The following is an 18,739-nucleotide window of genomic DNA, read 5'->3' as shown; positions in this document are numbered from 1 at the left end:
TCCCCAATAATAATTAACTCTGTTTCCCTGATCCCTAATACGGAGTTATATTGTTTCCCTGATCCCCAATAATAATTAACTCTGTTTCCCTGATCCCTAATACGGAGTTATATTGTTTCCCTGATCCCCAATAATAATTAACTCTGTTTCCCTGATCCCTAATACGGAGTTATCTTATTTCCCTGATCCCTAATACGAAGTTATATTGTTTCCCTGATCCCCAATAATAGTTAACTCTGTCTCCTGATCCCTAATACGGAGTTATCTTATTTCCTGATCCCTAATACGAAGTTATATTGTTTCTGATCCGCAATAATAGTTAACTCTGTCTCTGATCCCTAATACGGAGTTATATTGTTTCCTGATCCCTAATACGAAGTTATATTGTTTCCCTGATCCCCAATAATAGTTAACTCTGTCTCCCTGATCCCTAATACGGAGTTATATTGTTTCCCTGATCCCTAATACTGAGTTATATTGTTTCCCTGATCCCCAATAATAATCAACTCTGTCTCCCTGATCCCTAATACGGAGTTATCTTATTTCCCTGATCCCTAATACGAAGTTATATTGTTTCCCTGATCCCCAATAATAGTTAACTCTGTCTCCCTGATCCCTAATACGGAGTTATATTGTTTCCCTGATCCCCAATAATAGTTAACTCTGTCTCCCTGATCGCTAATAGTGAGTTATAAGGGAGGCGAGTCAAAGGCGCCCTAATACCATTAATTATGTTGGTTATTCTCCCTGTCCTCCCTGGGGCCATTCACCACACCCTTATTGAACGCTGATAGAAGGTACAAACGTGGGCGTGTGTATCTCCTGCTACATGGGCGTGTGTATCTCCTGCTACGTGGGCGTGTGTATCTCCTGCTACGTGGGCGTGTGTATCTCCTGCTACGTGGGCGTGTGTATCTCCTGCTACGTGGGCGTGTGTACTCCTGCTGCGTGGGCGTGTGTACCTCTTGCTACGTGGGCGTGTGTATCTCCTGCTACGTGGGCGTATGTATCTCCTGCTACGTGGGCGTGTGTCCTCTTGCTACATGGGCGTGTGTATCTCCTGCTACATGGGCGTGTGTATCTCCCTGCTACGTGGGCGTGTGTACCTTTGCTACATGGGCGTGTGTATCTCCTGCTACGTGGGCGTGTGTACACCTCTTGCTACATGGGCGTGTGTATCTCCTGCTACGTGGGCGTGTGTATCTCCTGCTGCGTGGGCGTGTGTACCTCTTGCTACATGGGCGTGTGTATCTCCTGCTGCGTGGGCGTGTATCTCCTGCTACGTGGGCGTGTGTACCTCTTGCTACATGGGCGTGTGTATCTCCTGCTACGTGGGCGTGTGTACCTCTTGCTACATGGGCGTGTGTATCTCCTGCTGCGTGGGCGTGTGTATCTCCTGCTACGTGGGCGTGGCCTCTTGCTACATGGGCGTGTGTATCTCCTGCTACGTGGGCGTGTGTACCTCTTGCTACGTGGGCGTGTGTATCTCCTGCTACGTGGGCGTTGTATCTCCTGCTACGTGGGCGTGTATCTCCTGCTGCGTGGGCGTGTGTACACTGCTGCGTGGCGTGTGTATCTCCTGCGTGGGCGTGTATCTCCTCACGTAGGCGTGTGTATCTCCTGCTGCGTGGGCGTGTGTATCTCCTGCTACGTGGGCGTGTGTATCTCCTGCTACGTGGGCGTGTGTATCTCCTGCTGCGTGGGCGTGTGTACCTCTTGCTACATGGGCGTGTGTATCTCTGCTGCGTGGGCGTGTGTATCTCCTGCTACGTAGGCGTGTGTATCTCCTGCTGCGTGGGCGTGTGTATCTCCTGCTACGTGGGCGTGTGTATCTCCTGCTGGTGGGCGTGTGTCTCCTGCTACGTGGGCGTGTGTATCTCCTGCTACGTGGGCGTGTGTATCTCTCCTGCTACGTGGGCGTGTGTATCTCCTGCTACGTGGGCGTGTGTATCTCCTGCTACGTGGGCGTGTGTATCTCCTTGCGTGGGCGTGTGTATCTCCTGCTGCGTGGGCGTGTGTATCTCCTGCTACGTGGCGTGTGTACCTCTTGCTACATGGCGTGTGTATCTCCTGCTGCGTGGGCGTGTGTATCTCCTGCTGCGTGGGCGTGTGTATCTCCTGCTACGTGGGCGTGTGTATCTCCTGCTACATGGGCGTGTGTATTCCTGCTACGTGGGCGTGTGTACCTCTTGCTACATGGGCGTGTGTATTCCTGCTGCGTGGGCGTGTGTACCTCTTGCTACGAGGCGTGTGTATCTCCTGCTGCGTGGGCGTGTGTATCTCCTGCACGTGGGCGTGTGTATTCCTGCTGCGTGGGCGTGTATCTCCTGCACGTGGGCGTGTGTATCTCCTGCTACATGGGCGTGTGTATCTCCTGCTACGTGGGCGTGTGTATCTCCTGCTACGTGGGCGTGTGTATCTCCTGCTACGTGGGCGTGTGATCTCCTGCTGCGTGGGCGTGTGTATCTCCTGCTACGTGGGCGTGTGTATCTCCTGCTACGTGGGCGTGTGTATCTCCTACGTGGGCGTGTGTACCTCTTGCTACATGGGCGTGTGTATCTCCCTGCTGCGTGGGCGTGTGTACCTCTTGCTACATGGGCGTGTGTATCTCCTGCTACGTGGGCGTGTGCTGTTGCTACATGGGCGTGTGATCTCCTGCTGCGTGGGCGTGTGTACTCTTGCTACATGGGCGTGTGTATCTCCTGCTACGTGGGCGTGTGTATCTCCTGCTACATGGGCGTGTGTATCTCCTGCTGCGTGGGCGTGTATCTACCCTACAACAATATTACCACAACTTCTCCTACCATGGCCGTGTGTAGATGCGCCACAGTAACTAACAACATCAAACGTCAGAAGAAAAAAGGATTGACTAGAATTGTAAAGCGTTTCTCGCCGTCTGGAGCACCGAGTCAAGGCCAGGGAACACGAATGTAAACAACTATAAGGGAAGTAATCTAGTGAGCTTGGCTGGTAGAGTGTTCAGGAGAAAGGTATTTAATCGTGTAAAAAAAATAACAAAAGAGCATCACTGAATTTCTTATAGATATATGAAGAAGATTTTGTAAGAGGATGAGTCTTAGAGAGTGGTGATAGGGTATAGTGGGATGTGTTGACCTTTTCATATAGTAAAAACCTCAATATAACGGACTTCTCTTCATATAATCCGTTAGTTGGGGGTTTTCACATCTAACGGACCCTCGATATAACGGACTTCCATCTCAAAAGGGGGAGTGAGGGAAAGAGGGAGAGAGGGAGGGAAAGAGAGAGAGGGAAAGAGGGAGTGAGGGAGGGAGTGAGGGAGAGAGGGAGTGAGAGAGTGAGGGAGAGAGGGAGTGAGGGAGTGAGGGAAAGACGGAGTGAGGGAGAGAGGGAAAGAGGGAGTGAGGGAGTGAGAGAGAGAGATTGAGTGAGGGATAGAGGGAGTGAGAGAGATATTAAAGAGACAGAGTTGTGTCTTAATGAAGGAAACCTTGATGAGACACAAGTCATAGGTAACACAGGACAGGTGGGAGACTAATTAACTTTTGCAGGTGAACGAGAAGAAAACCAGCAAATATGCAGATGAACTGACTTTCACTCTCTCTCTTTCTTTCTCTCATTCCTCTCACTCTCTCTCTATTATCCCCCATTTCTCTTTCTCTCTCTCTATTATCCCTGATTATTCTCTTTCTCTCTCTCTCTATTATCCCCATCTCTTTCTCTCATTCCACTCCCTCCTTCTTTATTATCACCCATCTCTCTCTCTCTCTCTCTCTCCTCTAGCGTATCTCAGCCTCTTAACCCCCCCCCCCACAGTGAGAGAGAGGAGTAAGGCGACATAAAGGATAACAATAAACAAGACAATCATAAATACATCCAGGGTGATTAATGAAAGTGTTTTAAAAGCAATACCGGAGAGTGTGTGGAGAGGGTGGTGGTGGTGGTGATGGAGGGAGGGATTCAGAGTGTGGTAGTGGGAGTCAGGTGGTGGTAGAGGGAGTCAGGTGGTGGTAGAGGGAGTCAGGTGGTGGTAGTGGGAGTCAGGTGGTGGTAGTGGGAGTCAGGTGGTGGTAGTGGGAGTCAGGTGGTGGTAGTGGGAGTCAGGTGGTGGTAGTGGGAGTCAGGTGTAGTGGGACAGCTGGTATTGGGAGTCAGCTGGTGGTAGTGGGAGCCAGGTGGTGGTAGGAGTCAGGTGGTGGTAGTGGGAGTCAGGTGGTGTTAGTGGAGCCCAGCAGACAGCAGAGCACTCGGGGGAAAGTTTGCTTAATACCAGGATGATCCCACTCCATAAAAGCCGGGCTCCCTCTCGCTCCTCCAGCAAGAGAAAAAAAGACAACAAAGGCTTAACCAGGCTTCCCGAGGCGGTTGCTTGCTTATAAGTGGCGACTGGAAGCGACTAAAACATCTTTTTGTTTTTTCATCTCTCGTATTTTTTTTTATTACAGGAGGAGGGGGTGGGGGGGAGGGGAGGTGAAGGGAGGAGGAGGAGGAGGAAGGGGTGTATGGTGGGAGGGAGGGGGTAAGGGAGGAGAGATGAAGAGTAGATGGGGGAGGGAAGGAGGAGAGGGAGAAGTAGAAGGGAAACACCACCAACACCAACCAACAAAAACAACAACAAATGAAAATACCCATAACAACAACAATAAAAGCAAACACTAAACAAACACATAAACACCATCACCACCACATAAGACACATCTCCCACAGTCAATATAAACAAGGCCACGCCCACCTCTCCTACACCTGGCCACTCTACTAATTAGCTTCCAACCGTATGTCGTTAAATATTCATACATTAACCTGGTTCTCCGTTGCAATTACTAAGCAAGCACGATGATGAAGGAACCTTAATTGTACAACGTAATTATTTTGGTATAAGAATATATTTAGAGTTGAAGTTATGGGGGAAATAACAACTGTATACGAAACTTAAACCATTATAATTAGTTATTGGTTTAAAATATGTATAGAGAATGATTAAAGGAATGTTGAATGTTTTTTTTTAGAGATGTATAAATGGTGATAGGGGGTAATGATGATTATGATGACGATGATGATGATGATGATGATGATGATGATGATGATGATGATGATGATGATGATGATGATGATGATGATACAACAAGGTATGACATGAAACTGATAGTATTAGAATTTTGTGATGGTGCAGTTATTAGGAGTTAATGTAATAATAGTAATATATAATGAATGAGAAGAGAAGATAATGAAGGGTGGAGAAGGAGGGGAAGAGGGAGGGATGAGAATGAAGGAGGAAAGAGAATGAAAGAAAAGGAGAGATAGGGAGACTTGAATGAGAAATGAGAGAGGAAATGGAAAGAGGAAAAGAAGGAAATAAGGGGAATGATGGAAGGGAAAATGATGAATGATGATAGTGGGAGAGGGGAGGGATATGGAAGGGGAGGAAAGGAGACTGCTTACGAATTTGGGATAGGGAAGCGAAGGAGAGGAATAGAAGACTAAAAAGTAGGAAGGAAAATGGATGGAAAGGGAGAAGGATGAGATACAGGATGGGATAGGAGGCTGTTATAAGAGTAATGATGGAAAAGGCAGAAGGGATAAGATGGAAAGGAATGATGGAAAAGGCAGAAGGGATAAGATGGAAAGGAATGATGGAAAACAGAATGAGGAGGGAGTTAAGACACTGATGACGGGAAGTGAAACAAACAGATGCGGAAAAGCAATGTGAAAGGAAATGAGATGACAGAGGAGATAAAAGATTGGGGGGAAGGAATGGGAGAAGATGGGGTGGATAAAGGAAGGGAAGGGAAGGGAAGGGAAGGAAATACTTAGGGTCACAGTTAACTCTTTGTAGGATCAGGAAGACTACTGTTGGTGAGAGATTTAGGGTGAGGGAAGGAGGGAAGGGTGAGAGAGGAGTGGTGGGTGAAGGAGGAGGGAAGGAGGAGAAGAGGATGAAGGGATGGGGGAAGGGCTAGAGAAGAGGATACTATGAGGAAGGAAGGTAGAGTGGAGGATGAAGGTAAGTGAGGGAGGAGAGCGAGGAAGCAAGGAGGATAGAGGGGAAGAGGAGGGTAGATGAGGGAATAAGGACAGGAGGAGGAGGGTGAGAAAGGAGAGGGTTGAAGCCTAACCTTATACGATAGTGAAGATTATCAAAGGGTATTACTGAAACTCTCTCTCTCTCTCTCTCTCTCTCTCTCTCTCTCTCTCTCTCTCTCTCTCTCTCTCTCTCTCTCTCCCTCTCTCTCTCTCTCTCTCTCCTACCCATTCCTCTAAAGCGCCTCCCCCCTCCCTTCGTCATGGCTGTCACCCATCACCCTTCACCCAAACTCGCCAGGGGGAGAAGGGAGGCGATCGGTCAGCAGTAGAGTAGAGGGAGGCTGGACTGTTTCACCCGTCAATTAGCAGGCGCCAATATCTGACACAGGCTGGCGAGGAGAGGGGGGAGGGAGATATGGGAGAAAAGGAGGAGGAAGGGAGGAAGAACGGAAAGAGGAAGAAGGGGATGGAGGGGAGGAAGGGAGGAGAGCATGGGAGAAGGAGGGGTCGAGGGAGGAATGGGAAAACAGGAGGAGGGAAGGCGGGAATAATAAGATGAACGGAAGGGGGGTGGAGGGAGGAAAATGAGAGACTAGAAAGAGAAGAGGAGAGAAAAGAGAGAATAAGGAGTTGAGAGAATGATGAGAAAGAAGGAAAGAAATTTGAGAGAGAGAGAGAGAGAGAGAGAGAGAGAGAGAGAGAGAGAGAGAGAGAGAGAGGTCAAATTGTAATATAACTTCAATATTTCCACAACTATTTGTTTACAATGGCTTGGCAAGACTTTTGAAGCTTAACGAAGAAATTGTACCAACTTGGTAACACTACAAGAGCTCTAGGAATTATTTACACACAACTGATAACACGATCAGAGTAACACTGATAAGAAATTGTTATGGTCTGGCAACTATTTCAAAGGAAATGGGGGGGGGGGGGATTTGTTTTGTTTTGGCAATGATTCAATGGCAATATTTGCTACATTGGTAATACTTCAAAGGGTTTGGAGTGAAAGGACATTTTTTTCTAGTGTGATAACATTTCAAGAGGTAAGGAAAGATAAATTCGCTCGTTTGGTAACATTTCAAAACTCACCGAATGGAATAATTGGTCAACCGGTAAACAATTCAAGGGTTTCACAAAGGAGTGTTCTCCGGTTTGGCAACATTTTATAAACTCTAGACTGGGATACGCGCTAATATGGTCACATTACTCTAATTGCTCTGACTTGTACAGCTAAAATGTTTTCAATGGTAACGTCATCAAAACAAGTCTATCCGTGTATTGTATCTTCCTTCTCTCCTTCCTCTTGTATTATCGTATGTATCTACTTCCCATTTTCACTCTCACTTTCTTATCACCAAGCTAATTCCACAGTCACCCTTAATGATGTAATTCGTTTTCTGTTGTCCCTTCCGTAATTACAACATTTATTATCTTAATTATTCTCTCTCTCTCTCTCTCTCTCTCTCTCTCTCTCTCTCTCTCTCTCTCTCGCTTTTATTTTTATCTATCTATCTCTCTATCTATCTATCTATTTATCTATCTATTTCTTCTTATTCCTTCCCACACACCTTAACCCCTTCGTTCTCTCTCTCTCTCTCTTTCATTTATTATTCAGTGTGTGTGTGTGTCGCCTCATTTACTTTCCCTTCCTTGTTTAGTGTTACAGTACCTCCCTTTCAGCCACCCTTCCCCTCTCTCTGCCACCCTCTATTCCTCCTTGCTCTCTACCATCCCTGCTGACCTGTTAACTCTCCCTGCCAGCCCTCCCTGCTGACCTGCTAACTCTCCCTGCCAGCCCTCCCTGCTAGCTCTCTCTGCTAGCTCTCCCTGCCACTGCGGCACTAGCGGGGTGCGCCATCATGCATGAAATACTCTAATTGGCAATTAATGGGGTGTGCTCCTTTGTGATAGACCCGATACGCTCCTAACTAGTTCATAAATACTCTATGATATATATATATATATATATATATATATATATATATATATATATATATATATATATATATATATATATATATATATATATATATATATATATATATATGCCTTCCAACAGCTGATGTAACTCAACTCAGTCATAAATATATAATTCCCAGAGATAAACATATTTTGCATAATTTACAAGTATAGAGGATTAGCTGGACATATGATTTGCATACAGTTGAACAGAGCAGAATTAATAATGATATATGAATAGTGAAAAAGTAGGATTACACAAGTATTATCAGATAACGCGTTCGGCAACAGAGAGAGAGAGAGAGAGAGAGAGAGAGAGAGAGAGAGAGAGAGAGAGAGAGAGAGAGAGAGAGAGAGAGAGAGAGAGAGAGAGAGATAAATAATCGGATTAAGTAGGTGGAGTCTGTTGGGAGTTAGTTACAAGTATCCCTATTTAGTGTTTTGTGTTCTAAGTGGTCGAACTCAAGGATTAAGTCACTGTACTCAAATGGTTAAGTCATAGTACTCAAGGGGTTAAATCACAGTCCTCAAGGGGTTGTCATCGTACTCAAGAGGTTAAATCATTGTACTCAAGGGGTTAAATCACAGTCCTCAAGGGGTTAAGTCATCGTACTCAAGAGGTTAAGTCATCGTACCCAAAAGGTTAAATCATAGTACTCAAGGGGTTAAATCACAGTCCTCAAGGAGTTAAATCATCGTACTCAAGAGGTTAAATCACCGTCCTCAAGGAGTTAAGTCATCGTATTCAAGAGGTTAAGTCCTCGTACTCAAGAGGTTAAATCATAGTTATCCAGGGTTTAAAGTTTCACAATATTATCAATGAAAATACTCCGATTCACTTAATTTAATTTCGTGTGTATGAATGTCTGACTTGAATCACTCCATCCACCCACCTGTTGCGACCCCAGCCTCCCTCCGCTACGACACACACACACACACACACACACACACACACACACACACACCAGTTTGAAGTAAGTACCTCAATATAAGGAGTAATTTCAGTGCCACTATAAAGAACTGTACGTCGCCTCTTTCATACACGAGTTGTGACAGTAATAGTTGGGAGATGCAGAAGCAGCCATGTTCACGATTACTCTGACGTGAATTGTCTAAGTAGCCATATGTCTTCTGTTACTGTAGTGGTGTTTGTTGGCTTGTTATGGGGGGGGGGTATTAAATGTGTTTGTGTTTGTTTGTGTGTATGTGTGGGCGGGTGTATGTGTGTGTATTTGCATGTATGGGGGGGGGGTATTAAATGTGTTTGTGTTTGTTTGTGTGTATGTGTGGGCGGGTGTATGTGTGTGTATTTGCATGTATGTATGTGTGTGTGTGTGTTTACGTGTATGTAAATGTATGTACTTGTATGTGTGTATATGTGCATGCGTGTGTATGTATGTATGTATGTATGTATGTACCTGTATGTATGTAGATACAGAAAACAGAATTATAGACAAAAGTGTAGATAGATAGACAGACAGACAGACAGAGAGAGACAGACAGATAGATAGATAGATAGTCGGACGGACAGACAGACAGACAGACAGAGAAACATATAGTATCCGTGTTTATCATTATTGGTCCCGTACCCTGGTCTGCCTGCCACACTGGGAGAGTCGGATTACCACAGTATCAGTATTGGCCGCACGTCGTGGTGACAGAGCCATCTGTATGCAGGAGGTGGCTAACTAACCCAGTTCACCAGACTCACACATTCATACATTCATACATACATACACACACGCATCCAAACATACATACATACCCATGTACATGCACATAAACACGTACAAATGCGTACTTTCATTGCTGTCACTTGAAGTCGATTATGACACTCATTCAGCGATGAAAAAATGATGGAAATTTTCAATGGTGAGTAACAACCAGGTCGTCCTCATAAGTTGCATGTGTGGTGGACTACATCTACTGCGGGAGAGTCAGCAGCTGCCTCTTTCCTACACTGGCGCTTGTCTGACTCGCCATATACATTTATATGAAGAGACAAGAGCAATTATTATTATTATTATTATTATTATTATTATTACTATTATTATTATTATTATTATGAGAGTGAGGGGCTAGGCGCGTTAGGCTGGCTGGGGACGTACAGGGGATGAGACTACCGTTGATAGTCCGTACTGAACCTCACACTCGATACCTGGAGGAAGGAGGCTAATTGGACACACATTGAGAGATTTCACACTGGGAGGGGCAACAGAGGGCGGTAGTGTCCCCTCTGGGTGTGTGAAGCTGGAACCGACAGGCCCTTTCATAGTGGGCAAATCCCTAACCTTGCCGAATCTATCCATCCACCTGCCTGGGTTTATACTGCCCACCCACTGCGCCTGCCCACCCATCAACCGCCCACCTGAACTGGACACCACCCATCTCCTAACAGCTGTCTGTATATTCCCAGCCTCACATGCTGTTCTCTCACCCACTATTCTCTAATTTACCCATCACCACTCAGGTAGAGACCCTTCTCAGGTGTGTGACCTGAGAAGGAGGACCTCATGTCATCTGCTCTGCATGATGCCTTGCTGCCTGGAGATTGTGTTAGTAATGATAATAATGTGATGAATAATTTATAGTGAGGGGTGTGGGAGGTGGAGGGTGTTGGAGGTGGAGGTGGGAGGTGGAGGGGTGTGGGAGTGTGAGGGTGTTGGAGGTGAGGGTGTGGGAGGTGAGGGTGTGGGAGGTGAGGGTGTTGGAGGTGAAGGTGTTGGGAGGTGAGGGTGGGAGGTGAGGGGTGGGAGGTGAGGGGGTGGGAGGTGAGGGTGTTGGAGAGGGTGTGGGAAGGCGAGGGGTGGGAGGTGAGGGGTGGAGGTGAGGGGTGGGAGGAGAAGGTGGGAGGTGAGGGGGAGAGTGAGGGAGTGAGCGGTGTGGAGACAGAAGATGAAGGGATGGGAGGTGTAAGTGGAGGGGCCCAGTGGGAAGGGGTAGGAGAGAGGCAAGAGAGAAGGGAGGGGGCGGGGGAGGAGGTGCGGGGGCTATTCACTAACATCAATGGTCGCCTTGTCTCGTAATCCAATTTAGAAGGCCGACTAGTTCCCCTCTCCCCCCCCCCCTTCCCCTCTCTACTTCACACCCGGCAACTGTTACATTCGGAGGGAGTGAAGGAGAGGTGTAGAGGATCAGCTATCCAGAGAGGTCAAAGAGAATAGGAAAAAAGAGTAATAAGCGATGATAAAATAGTGAGAGACTGATAATACGAAAGACTGAAGGTGATTGGTGAAGAAATCATTTAATAACTCACCACTAGACCCCTTAATAGCTCACCTATTTAACAATCAACATCACCTGTGTCAATTTCAAGTTAGAATCAATGAAAAATAATATAAAAAGGTTCAATGAAAATTTCTACCTGTCGTATGTTAATTAAGGTATGTGGACGAGTATAGTGGTTTGGTAACGAGGGTGAATGATTACTTCCCTGTGTGTAATAATAATAATAATAATAATAATAATAATAATAATAATAATAATAATAATAATAATAATAATAATAATAAACGGTTTACTGAAAAAGGTTGCAGCCCGAAGGCTGAAAATATACATTGGACATAAATGACTTATTACATACATTGGTGGTTTAACAAAAGCCTTCATTAGAGAAAGGTGAAGGAACATACAGATTAATGTTTACACACGTAGATCATGTGAGCTGAGGTGTTGAACAGCAGACACGTAGTGTAGTAACTCCCTCACAGATGACGTTATGAGGGGCATCACGTGGAGTACTAGTTCCCTCACAGGTGGTGTTATGAGGGGCTTGACGTGGTGTAGTAATTCCCTCACAGATGGTGTTATGAGGGGCTTGACGTGGTGTAGTAATTCCCTCACAGATGGTGTTACGAGGGGCCTGATGATATAGTAGTTACCTCACAGATGGTGTATGAGGGGCCTGGTGATGTAATAATTCCCTCACAGATGGTGTTATGAGGGGCCTGATGTGGTATAGTAATTCCATCACAGATGGTGTTATGAGGGGCATCACATGGCGTAGTAATTCTCACAGATGGTGTTATGAGGGGCATCACGTGGAGTGCACTCCTCATGAGATGTGTTAAGTGAGGGCATCACATGGCGCAGTAATTCTCACAGATGGTGTTATGAGGGGCATCACATGGCGTAGTAATTCTCACAGATGGTGTTATGAGGGGCATCACGTGGTGCAGTAATTCCCTCACAGATGGTGTTATGAGGGGCATCACGTGGTGCAGTAATTCCCTCACAGATGGTGTATGAGGGGCCTGATGTGGTATAGTAATTCCATCACAGATGGTGTTATGAGGGGCATCACATGGCGTAGTAATTCCCTCACAGATGGTGTTATGAGGGGCATTACATGGCGTAGTAATTCCCTCACAGATGGTGTTATGAGGGGCATCACGTGGTGCAGTAATTCCCTCACAGATGGTGTTATGAGGGGCATCACATGGCGTAGTAATTCCCTCACAGATGGTGTTATGAGGAACTTCACATGATACTGTAGCAACTCATTCACTACCTGGTGTCGTAGCATCATGGGGACACCACGAGGTCTGTTGTCACAGGAATTCACTCACTTAAGTGGGTGAGGTGTGGTCCCAAGCCTCTCTATCCTGGAGTCTCAGGGGAATTATCACTGGGTACCTGGGACCTCACTGTGTGAAGGTTAGCTTGGGTAAGACTCAACTGCCGAGTTGATTTTCACTGACTTAAGCACTGTTCACCACTATTCAACACTGGTTCCATTCCTTTCCCAAATGAAATAGTAACTTCTGGCGAGAACTTGTTGATATTCCGGTGGGGAGGAGGGTTTAGGGGAGGGAGTTGGTATGGGCCAACATAACAGTTGACGTGGCTGCTGCTGAGCAGCGCCAGGTGCGTCTGACCTGTCTTGTGTGTGTGTGTGTGTGTGTGTGTGTGTGTGTGTGTGTGTGTGTGTGTGTGTGTGTGTGTGTGGGTTTTGTCTGCCCTGATGTGTTTGTTAAGCGAGGTGTGGCTGTTGGGGGACAGGTTATGGGGGGGGGGTGATTGGGGGTTGTGGTGACAGGGAGTTGTAGTAGGTTGTTATAAGAGGAAAGGCAGGGGGTTGTTGGTGAGGAAGTAGAACAACAACTAAACAATCCCACAACCATAATAACAACACCTTCACAAAACACTAATAAATATAACCTTGAACAAAACAAAACAAACATAACAACACCACCAAAGTCAAGTCGTCATGAGGCAGTCAGTGTGACCTTTCCTGTCAACACAAACCACATCGTCAACAACAGGTCAAATGCAACGTAGTCCTCTCTCTCTCTCTCTCTCTCTTTTCTCGCTGTTGATGTATTGACAAACTGGTAACTCCGTACAAGGCTAAGGCATCCTATTTATCCTGGTCCAAAGCTAACAAAAGGGGCGAATACTCTTGATTGATAAAGACTAGATATCCACCTTTACGCATATAGCGCCAGACGGTCGATATTACTCTATGTTTCAGCCTCCCCGCGCGCGTCTCCAAGACATCAGGTAAACAAGAGAGTGTTTTCCAGGTCATACGAAGCGACTTATATTCTGCGACCATTTGCAAACTGGATCTAGGTAAATGATGTGTTTTCAGTGCAATTTTTTTTTTTTAGGATAACAAATTTTTATATATAAAGCGTCAAAAAATATCGAATTCTCGCCCACTTCCAGGTTAGGATTAGGTTAGGGTTAGGTTAGGTTAGGGTTAGGTTAGGTTAGGTTAGGTTAGGTTAGGTTAGGTGGCTTAAGGTGATGGCAGCAGGGTCGTAAGAGTGGTTTATTTATCATAAGAGGAGCGAGAAATATTATCGAGGGTGTTTGTGTATAAAAGATTATTAGGGTGAGGTGTGTGTGTGTGTGGAGAGGCGGATGATTGATGAATGGATGAGGAAAGAGAGAGAGAGAGAGAGAGGAGAGAGAGAGAGAGAGAGAGAGAGAGAGAGAGAGAGAGAGAGAGAGAGAGAGAGAGAGAGAGAGAGAGAGAGAGTCATACAGGCAACGGGATAGAGACTGAGACAGATAATGTTACAGACAGGTAGAAAAACAGAAAGAAATATAAAGAAGTAGACAGGAAGACAGACAGAGTGACACACGGAGATGCAGAAAGACAGACGGAAAATATGAATGATTGGTACTGACAGACAGGCAATTAGGAAATAGGGTTATAGGTAGACAGGTAAGTGGACAGCGAGACAGACAGGCACACAATAGTAGATACCAGCAAAATGTGGAGGAATAATAAGAGTTAATTGTTTCTCAAGAGTTTATCTGCCACTCCAAGAGATAGCAGTAAGTTGTTCTCTCTCTCTCTCTCTCTCTCTCTAGATATATTGTACATACCATCAGCCATTGGTACCACAACTTACAAAGACAAGACCCGACCCTCAACAGCTAAAATATAACAAGTTTACGTCGGGGGAACTGTTTATTTTTTTCAACGCAGTGAAAATAATTCTTGGTAAGCTGAAAATACATATAACGTTTTTCTTTCCTCTCTCTGTTTTTTTCTTCTATCTCTAAAAAGAAATCGGATTTTCATATGAAGCTTAAAATGAGCGAGAGAGAATTTTTCGACAAAACAACTATTATTTTTTTTTCGGTCAGGTATTTTCTAAACGAATATTTATACTTTTGTTGAATCTTGTTTTTTTCTGTGAACTTGAATCAGAATGTTGTGAGTTAGAGGAGTTAAGTAACGCCAAAGATCAACACGTTTTGGTCAGCATTGTAACTACGGTCATATATTAATGTACCTTTCCTTATCTATTTACCTCACCTTAAACGTATATATAAAAAAACAAGAAGAAATAATCAGTTATCATGAATATCGAAAATAAATTTAGGATAAAGATTTATTTTCATACTGTCACACCTGTCAAACAACACACGGCGACCTGGCCTTAATTGAGACAGGTGACAGGTAGACAGACCAGTGACACTCGTGTTCTGCTGTCACATGGTAGCAGGTGAGGCGAATGTTGTTTATTTTCCTTCTATCAACAGTGACACGGATGGATGGATGGATGGATGGATGGATGGATGGATGGATGGATGGATGGATGGATGGATGGATGGACAAATAGATGGATAGATTAATAGACAAATAGATAGATGGATAGATAGATAGATAGAAGGATGGATGGATGGATGGATGGATCAACTTTCACCCATACTAAACACAGATAACCGAACAGATAAGCTATACGTTGTGACCGCTCTTGATATGAACCTACAAGGGGACATCACAGAGGAGAAGACAAATGTTGAGGTTAAAAATAAGAAAACTTCCGAATGTTACGAGTTATAAGCTGACCTGTTTATAGAGTGTGGAGCTGCCGTACTCTTTATAAAGCTTCAAGCACAAATAAAGCTCCGATAAATGAATGAAATGTGGAGGAGCATCGATGTGGCTGAGTATTCTTGACATGAGCAACTCCAAACCTAACCTAACCTAAAATGACTTAACCTAAGCAAAAGTAGCCTCACCTAACCTAATCTAAAGTAACCTAACTTAACCTCACAAAAAGTAACCTAACCTAATCTATCCAAACCTAACCTAACCTAACCAAAAGTAGCCTAACCTAACCTAATCTAAAGTAACCTAACCTAACCTCACAAAAAGTAACCTAACCTAATCTATCCAAACCTAACCTAACCTAAAATGACTTAACCTAACCAAAAGTAGCCTAACCTAACCTAATCTAAAGTAACCTAACTTAACCTCACAAAAAGTAACCTAACCTAATCTATCCAAACCTAACCTAACCTAACCTAAAATGGGATATAAGAAGGAATGTCATCACGAGAAGGGAATATCATTACTAACTCATCTGGGTGAGGCAATTGGCAGAGTTCTGGACTATCACCTGAGAGAAATCGTGGAACAGATATCCAGTGAATGATAACATGGCTTCCTAGAAACTGTGTTCACTTTGATGCTGAAATATTTTGGCATAACAAATTGAGATGGATGTTTGTTTACGTCGATCAAATTACTTTATAGTGACCTAACCTAAAGAAACCTAACCTAAACCTAACCTAAAGTAACCTAACCTAACCACAACCTAACCTAACCTAAACCTAACCTAAAGTAACCTAACCTAAAGTAACCTAAAGTAACCTAACCTAAACCTAACCTAAAGTAACCTAACCTAAAGTAACCTAACCTAAAGTAACCTAATCTAAAGTAACCTAACCTAAACCTAACCTAAAGTAACCTAACCTAAAGTAACCTAACCTAAACCTAACCTAAAGTAACTTAACCAAACCACAACCTAACCTAATCTAAGTGGAGGCGGATAAATGATGCGTATCTTGAGTCATGGAACCGATAATGGGAATGAGGAACTGTGTGTGTGTGTGTGTGTGTGTGTGTGTGTGTGTGTGTGTGTGTGTGTGTGTGTGTGTGTGTGTGTGTGTGTGTGTGTGTGTGTGTGCACATCATGCCCAAGTTCTCACAAAAATGTAGAGATAAGAAGGACATTCAGACGTAGAAGGAATAGAAGGAATATGTACAAACAAATGAGAGAGAGAGAGAGAGAAGAGAGAGAGAGAGAGAGAGAGAGAGAGAGAGAGAGAGAGAGAGAGAGAGAGGAAAAAGATAGACATTGGGAAAAAAATGAGATATGAAAGAAAAAAGAGAGAGAGAGAGAGAGAGAAAGAAAGTGGGTGGGGAGCGAAGGACAACACAAACTTTTCTTGCACAGTCAAACTTGAAAATCCCAGTAAAGCCTCGGGCCAACGGTGACCATGTTGAAAATACCTGCCTGGGAATAAAACGCCTTTAGCTAAAACACGAAAACATTAAATTAACATTTCTTGCAACTATCCGGGTCAAACATTAATCTATTTTTGCTATTGATCCATCTTTATTAATATTGTTTTATTTACATCTTTCTATTCTACTCTGGTTCAAAAAGTCTAAAAATTAATAATAATAATAATAAAAATAGAACATCATTCGTTTATACTTTCTTATTTATCAAAGTTCTGTCTGTCTGTGTGTCTGTCTGTCTCTCCTCTTCTGTCTGTCTGGTGTGTCTGTCTGTCTCTCCTCTTCTGTCTGTCTGTGTGTCTGTCTGTCTCTCCTCTTCTGTCTGTCTGTGTGTCTGTCTGTTCTCCTTTTTCGTTTATCTGTGTCTGTCTGTCTCTCCTCTTCTGTCTGTCTGGTGTGTGTCTGTCTGTTCCCCTCCTCTTCTGTCTGTCTGTGTGTCTGTCTGCTCTCTCCCTCTCTCTTCTGTCTGTCTGTGTGTCTGTCTGCTCCTCCCTCCTCTTCTGTCTGTCTGTGTGTCTGTCTGTCTCTCCTTCTGTCTGTCTGTGTGTCTGTCTGTCTCTCCCTTTCTGTTTGTCTGTGTGTCTGTCTGTCTTCCCTCTCTGTCTGTCTTGTGTGTCTGTCTGTCTCTCCCCTCTTCTGTCTGTCTGTGTGTCTTCGTCTGTCTCTCCTTTTCTGTCTGTCCAAGTCTGTTCGTCTCTCCTCTTCTGTCTGTCTGTGTGTCTGTCTGTCTCTCCTCTTCTGTCTGTCTGTGTGTCTGTTCGTCTCTTCCTCTGTCTGTCTGTGTGTCTGTCTGTCTCTCCTCTTCTGTCTGTCTGTGTGTCTGTCTGTCTCTCCTCTTCTGTCTGTCTGTGTGTCTGTCTGTCTCTCCTCTTCTGTCTGTCTGTGTGTCTGTCTGTCTCTCCTCTTCTGTCTGTCTGTGTGTCTGTCTGTCTCTCCTCTTCTGTCTGTCTGTGTGTCTGTCTGTCTCTCCTCTTCTGTCTGTCTGTGTGTCTGTCTGTCTCTCCTTGTGTCTGTCTGTGTGTCTGTCTGTTCCCCCTCCTCTGTGTCTGTCTGTGTGTCTGTCTTCCTCTTCTGTCTGTCTGTCTCTCCTCTTCTGTCTGTCTGTGTGTCTGTCTGTCTCTCCTCTTCTGTCTGTCTGTGTGTCTGTCTGTCTCTCCTCTTCTGTCTGTCTGTGTGTCTGTCTGTCTCTCCTCTTCTGTCTGTCTGTCTGTCTCTCCTCTTCTGTCTGTCTGTTTCTCGTTTGCTTAATCCCTGATAATGTGTTGTGTTGCATGAGACAGGGTCATAAGCGTTCCTTGATTGTCACTGTGATACCACGTCCACCTGTCTACCTATACCACGTCCACCTGTCTGTTATAACACACTGAGTACAACGATTTAACCTCCTGAGTACATAATGGTTTAGAATATCGTACTCAAGGCGAGATATATACACAAGTTAACTCCACGGGGGTTCACATTACTCAGTCGTCCATTTTGTAATTATAAAAAAAAATAATAATATAAATACGAGATAAATTAACGTGAGTCTTAATGTAAATGTAAAAATGAATATGAAAATGAAGATAAGTTTGAATGACTGTAAATGTATTAATATACAGGGTATGTATAAATGGGTTATGCATATGTATGTTAATGGATATATGAATATACATATAAGTATTAGAATTAACACACACACACACACACACACACACACACACACACACACACACACACACACACACAACATAAGCCAACAACACACACACACATATAAAAACACACACACACACACACACACACACACACACACACACACACACACACACACAACACACACATACACAACATACACAACACACACACACACACACACACACACACACATGTCTGGTTCAAGTATTATCTATTCCAATTCTTATTCATACGTCAATGTATAAATTCCCCGCTTGTATAGACGTGTCATGTACACTTATGAATTCCATTTGATATTATTCTTCCATGTAAAAGTGCCTTTGTATGTTT

General features: G+C 44.4%; 1 protein-coding gene across 1 annotated transcript; it reads left to right on the top strand.

Moving 5' to 3' along the window:
* The first annotated feature begins 1,043 nt into the window (after positions 1–1,043).
* Positions 1,044–2,934, top strand: LOC121864727. The gene is made up of 2 exons (XM_042363886.1): positions 1,044–1,519; positions 1,608–2,934. The coding sequence occupies exons 1-2, from the start codon at positions 1,044–1,046 to the stop codon at positions 2,932–2,934; spliced, it is 1,803 nt and encodes a 600-aa protein (XP_042219820.1).
* The last annotated feature ends 15,805 nt before the right edge of the window (positions 2,935–18,739 follow it).

Source organism: Homarus americanus, unplaced genomic scaffold (genome assembly GCF_018991925.1).
Source record: "Homarus americanus isolate GMGI-L3 unplaced genomic scaffold, GMGI_Hamer_2.0 scaffold6147, whole genome shotgun sequence".
Classification (NCBI taxonomy): Eukaryota; Metazoa; Arthropoda; class Malacostraca; order Decapoda; family Nephropidae; genus Homarus; species Homarus americanus.
The sequence above is the reverse complement of the archived record's forward strand: the minus strand, read 5'-3'. Positions and strand labels throughout refer to the sequence as shown.

What these genes read in the sequence shown, in the direction of transcription:
- LOC121864727 (XM_042363886.1), top strand. Translation starts at nt 1,044, where the DNA reads ATGGGCGTGTGTATCTCCTGCTACATGGGCGTGTGTATCTCCCTGCTA. An exon ending in GGCGTTGTATCTCCTGCTAC is followed by an intron (nt 1,520 to 1,607) that starts GTGGGCGTGTAT and finishes CTCCTCACGTAG; the next exon opens with GCGTGTGTATCTCCTGCTGC.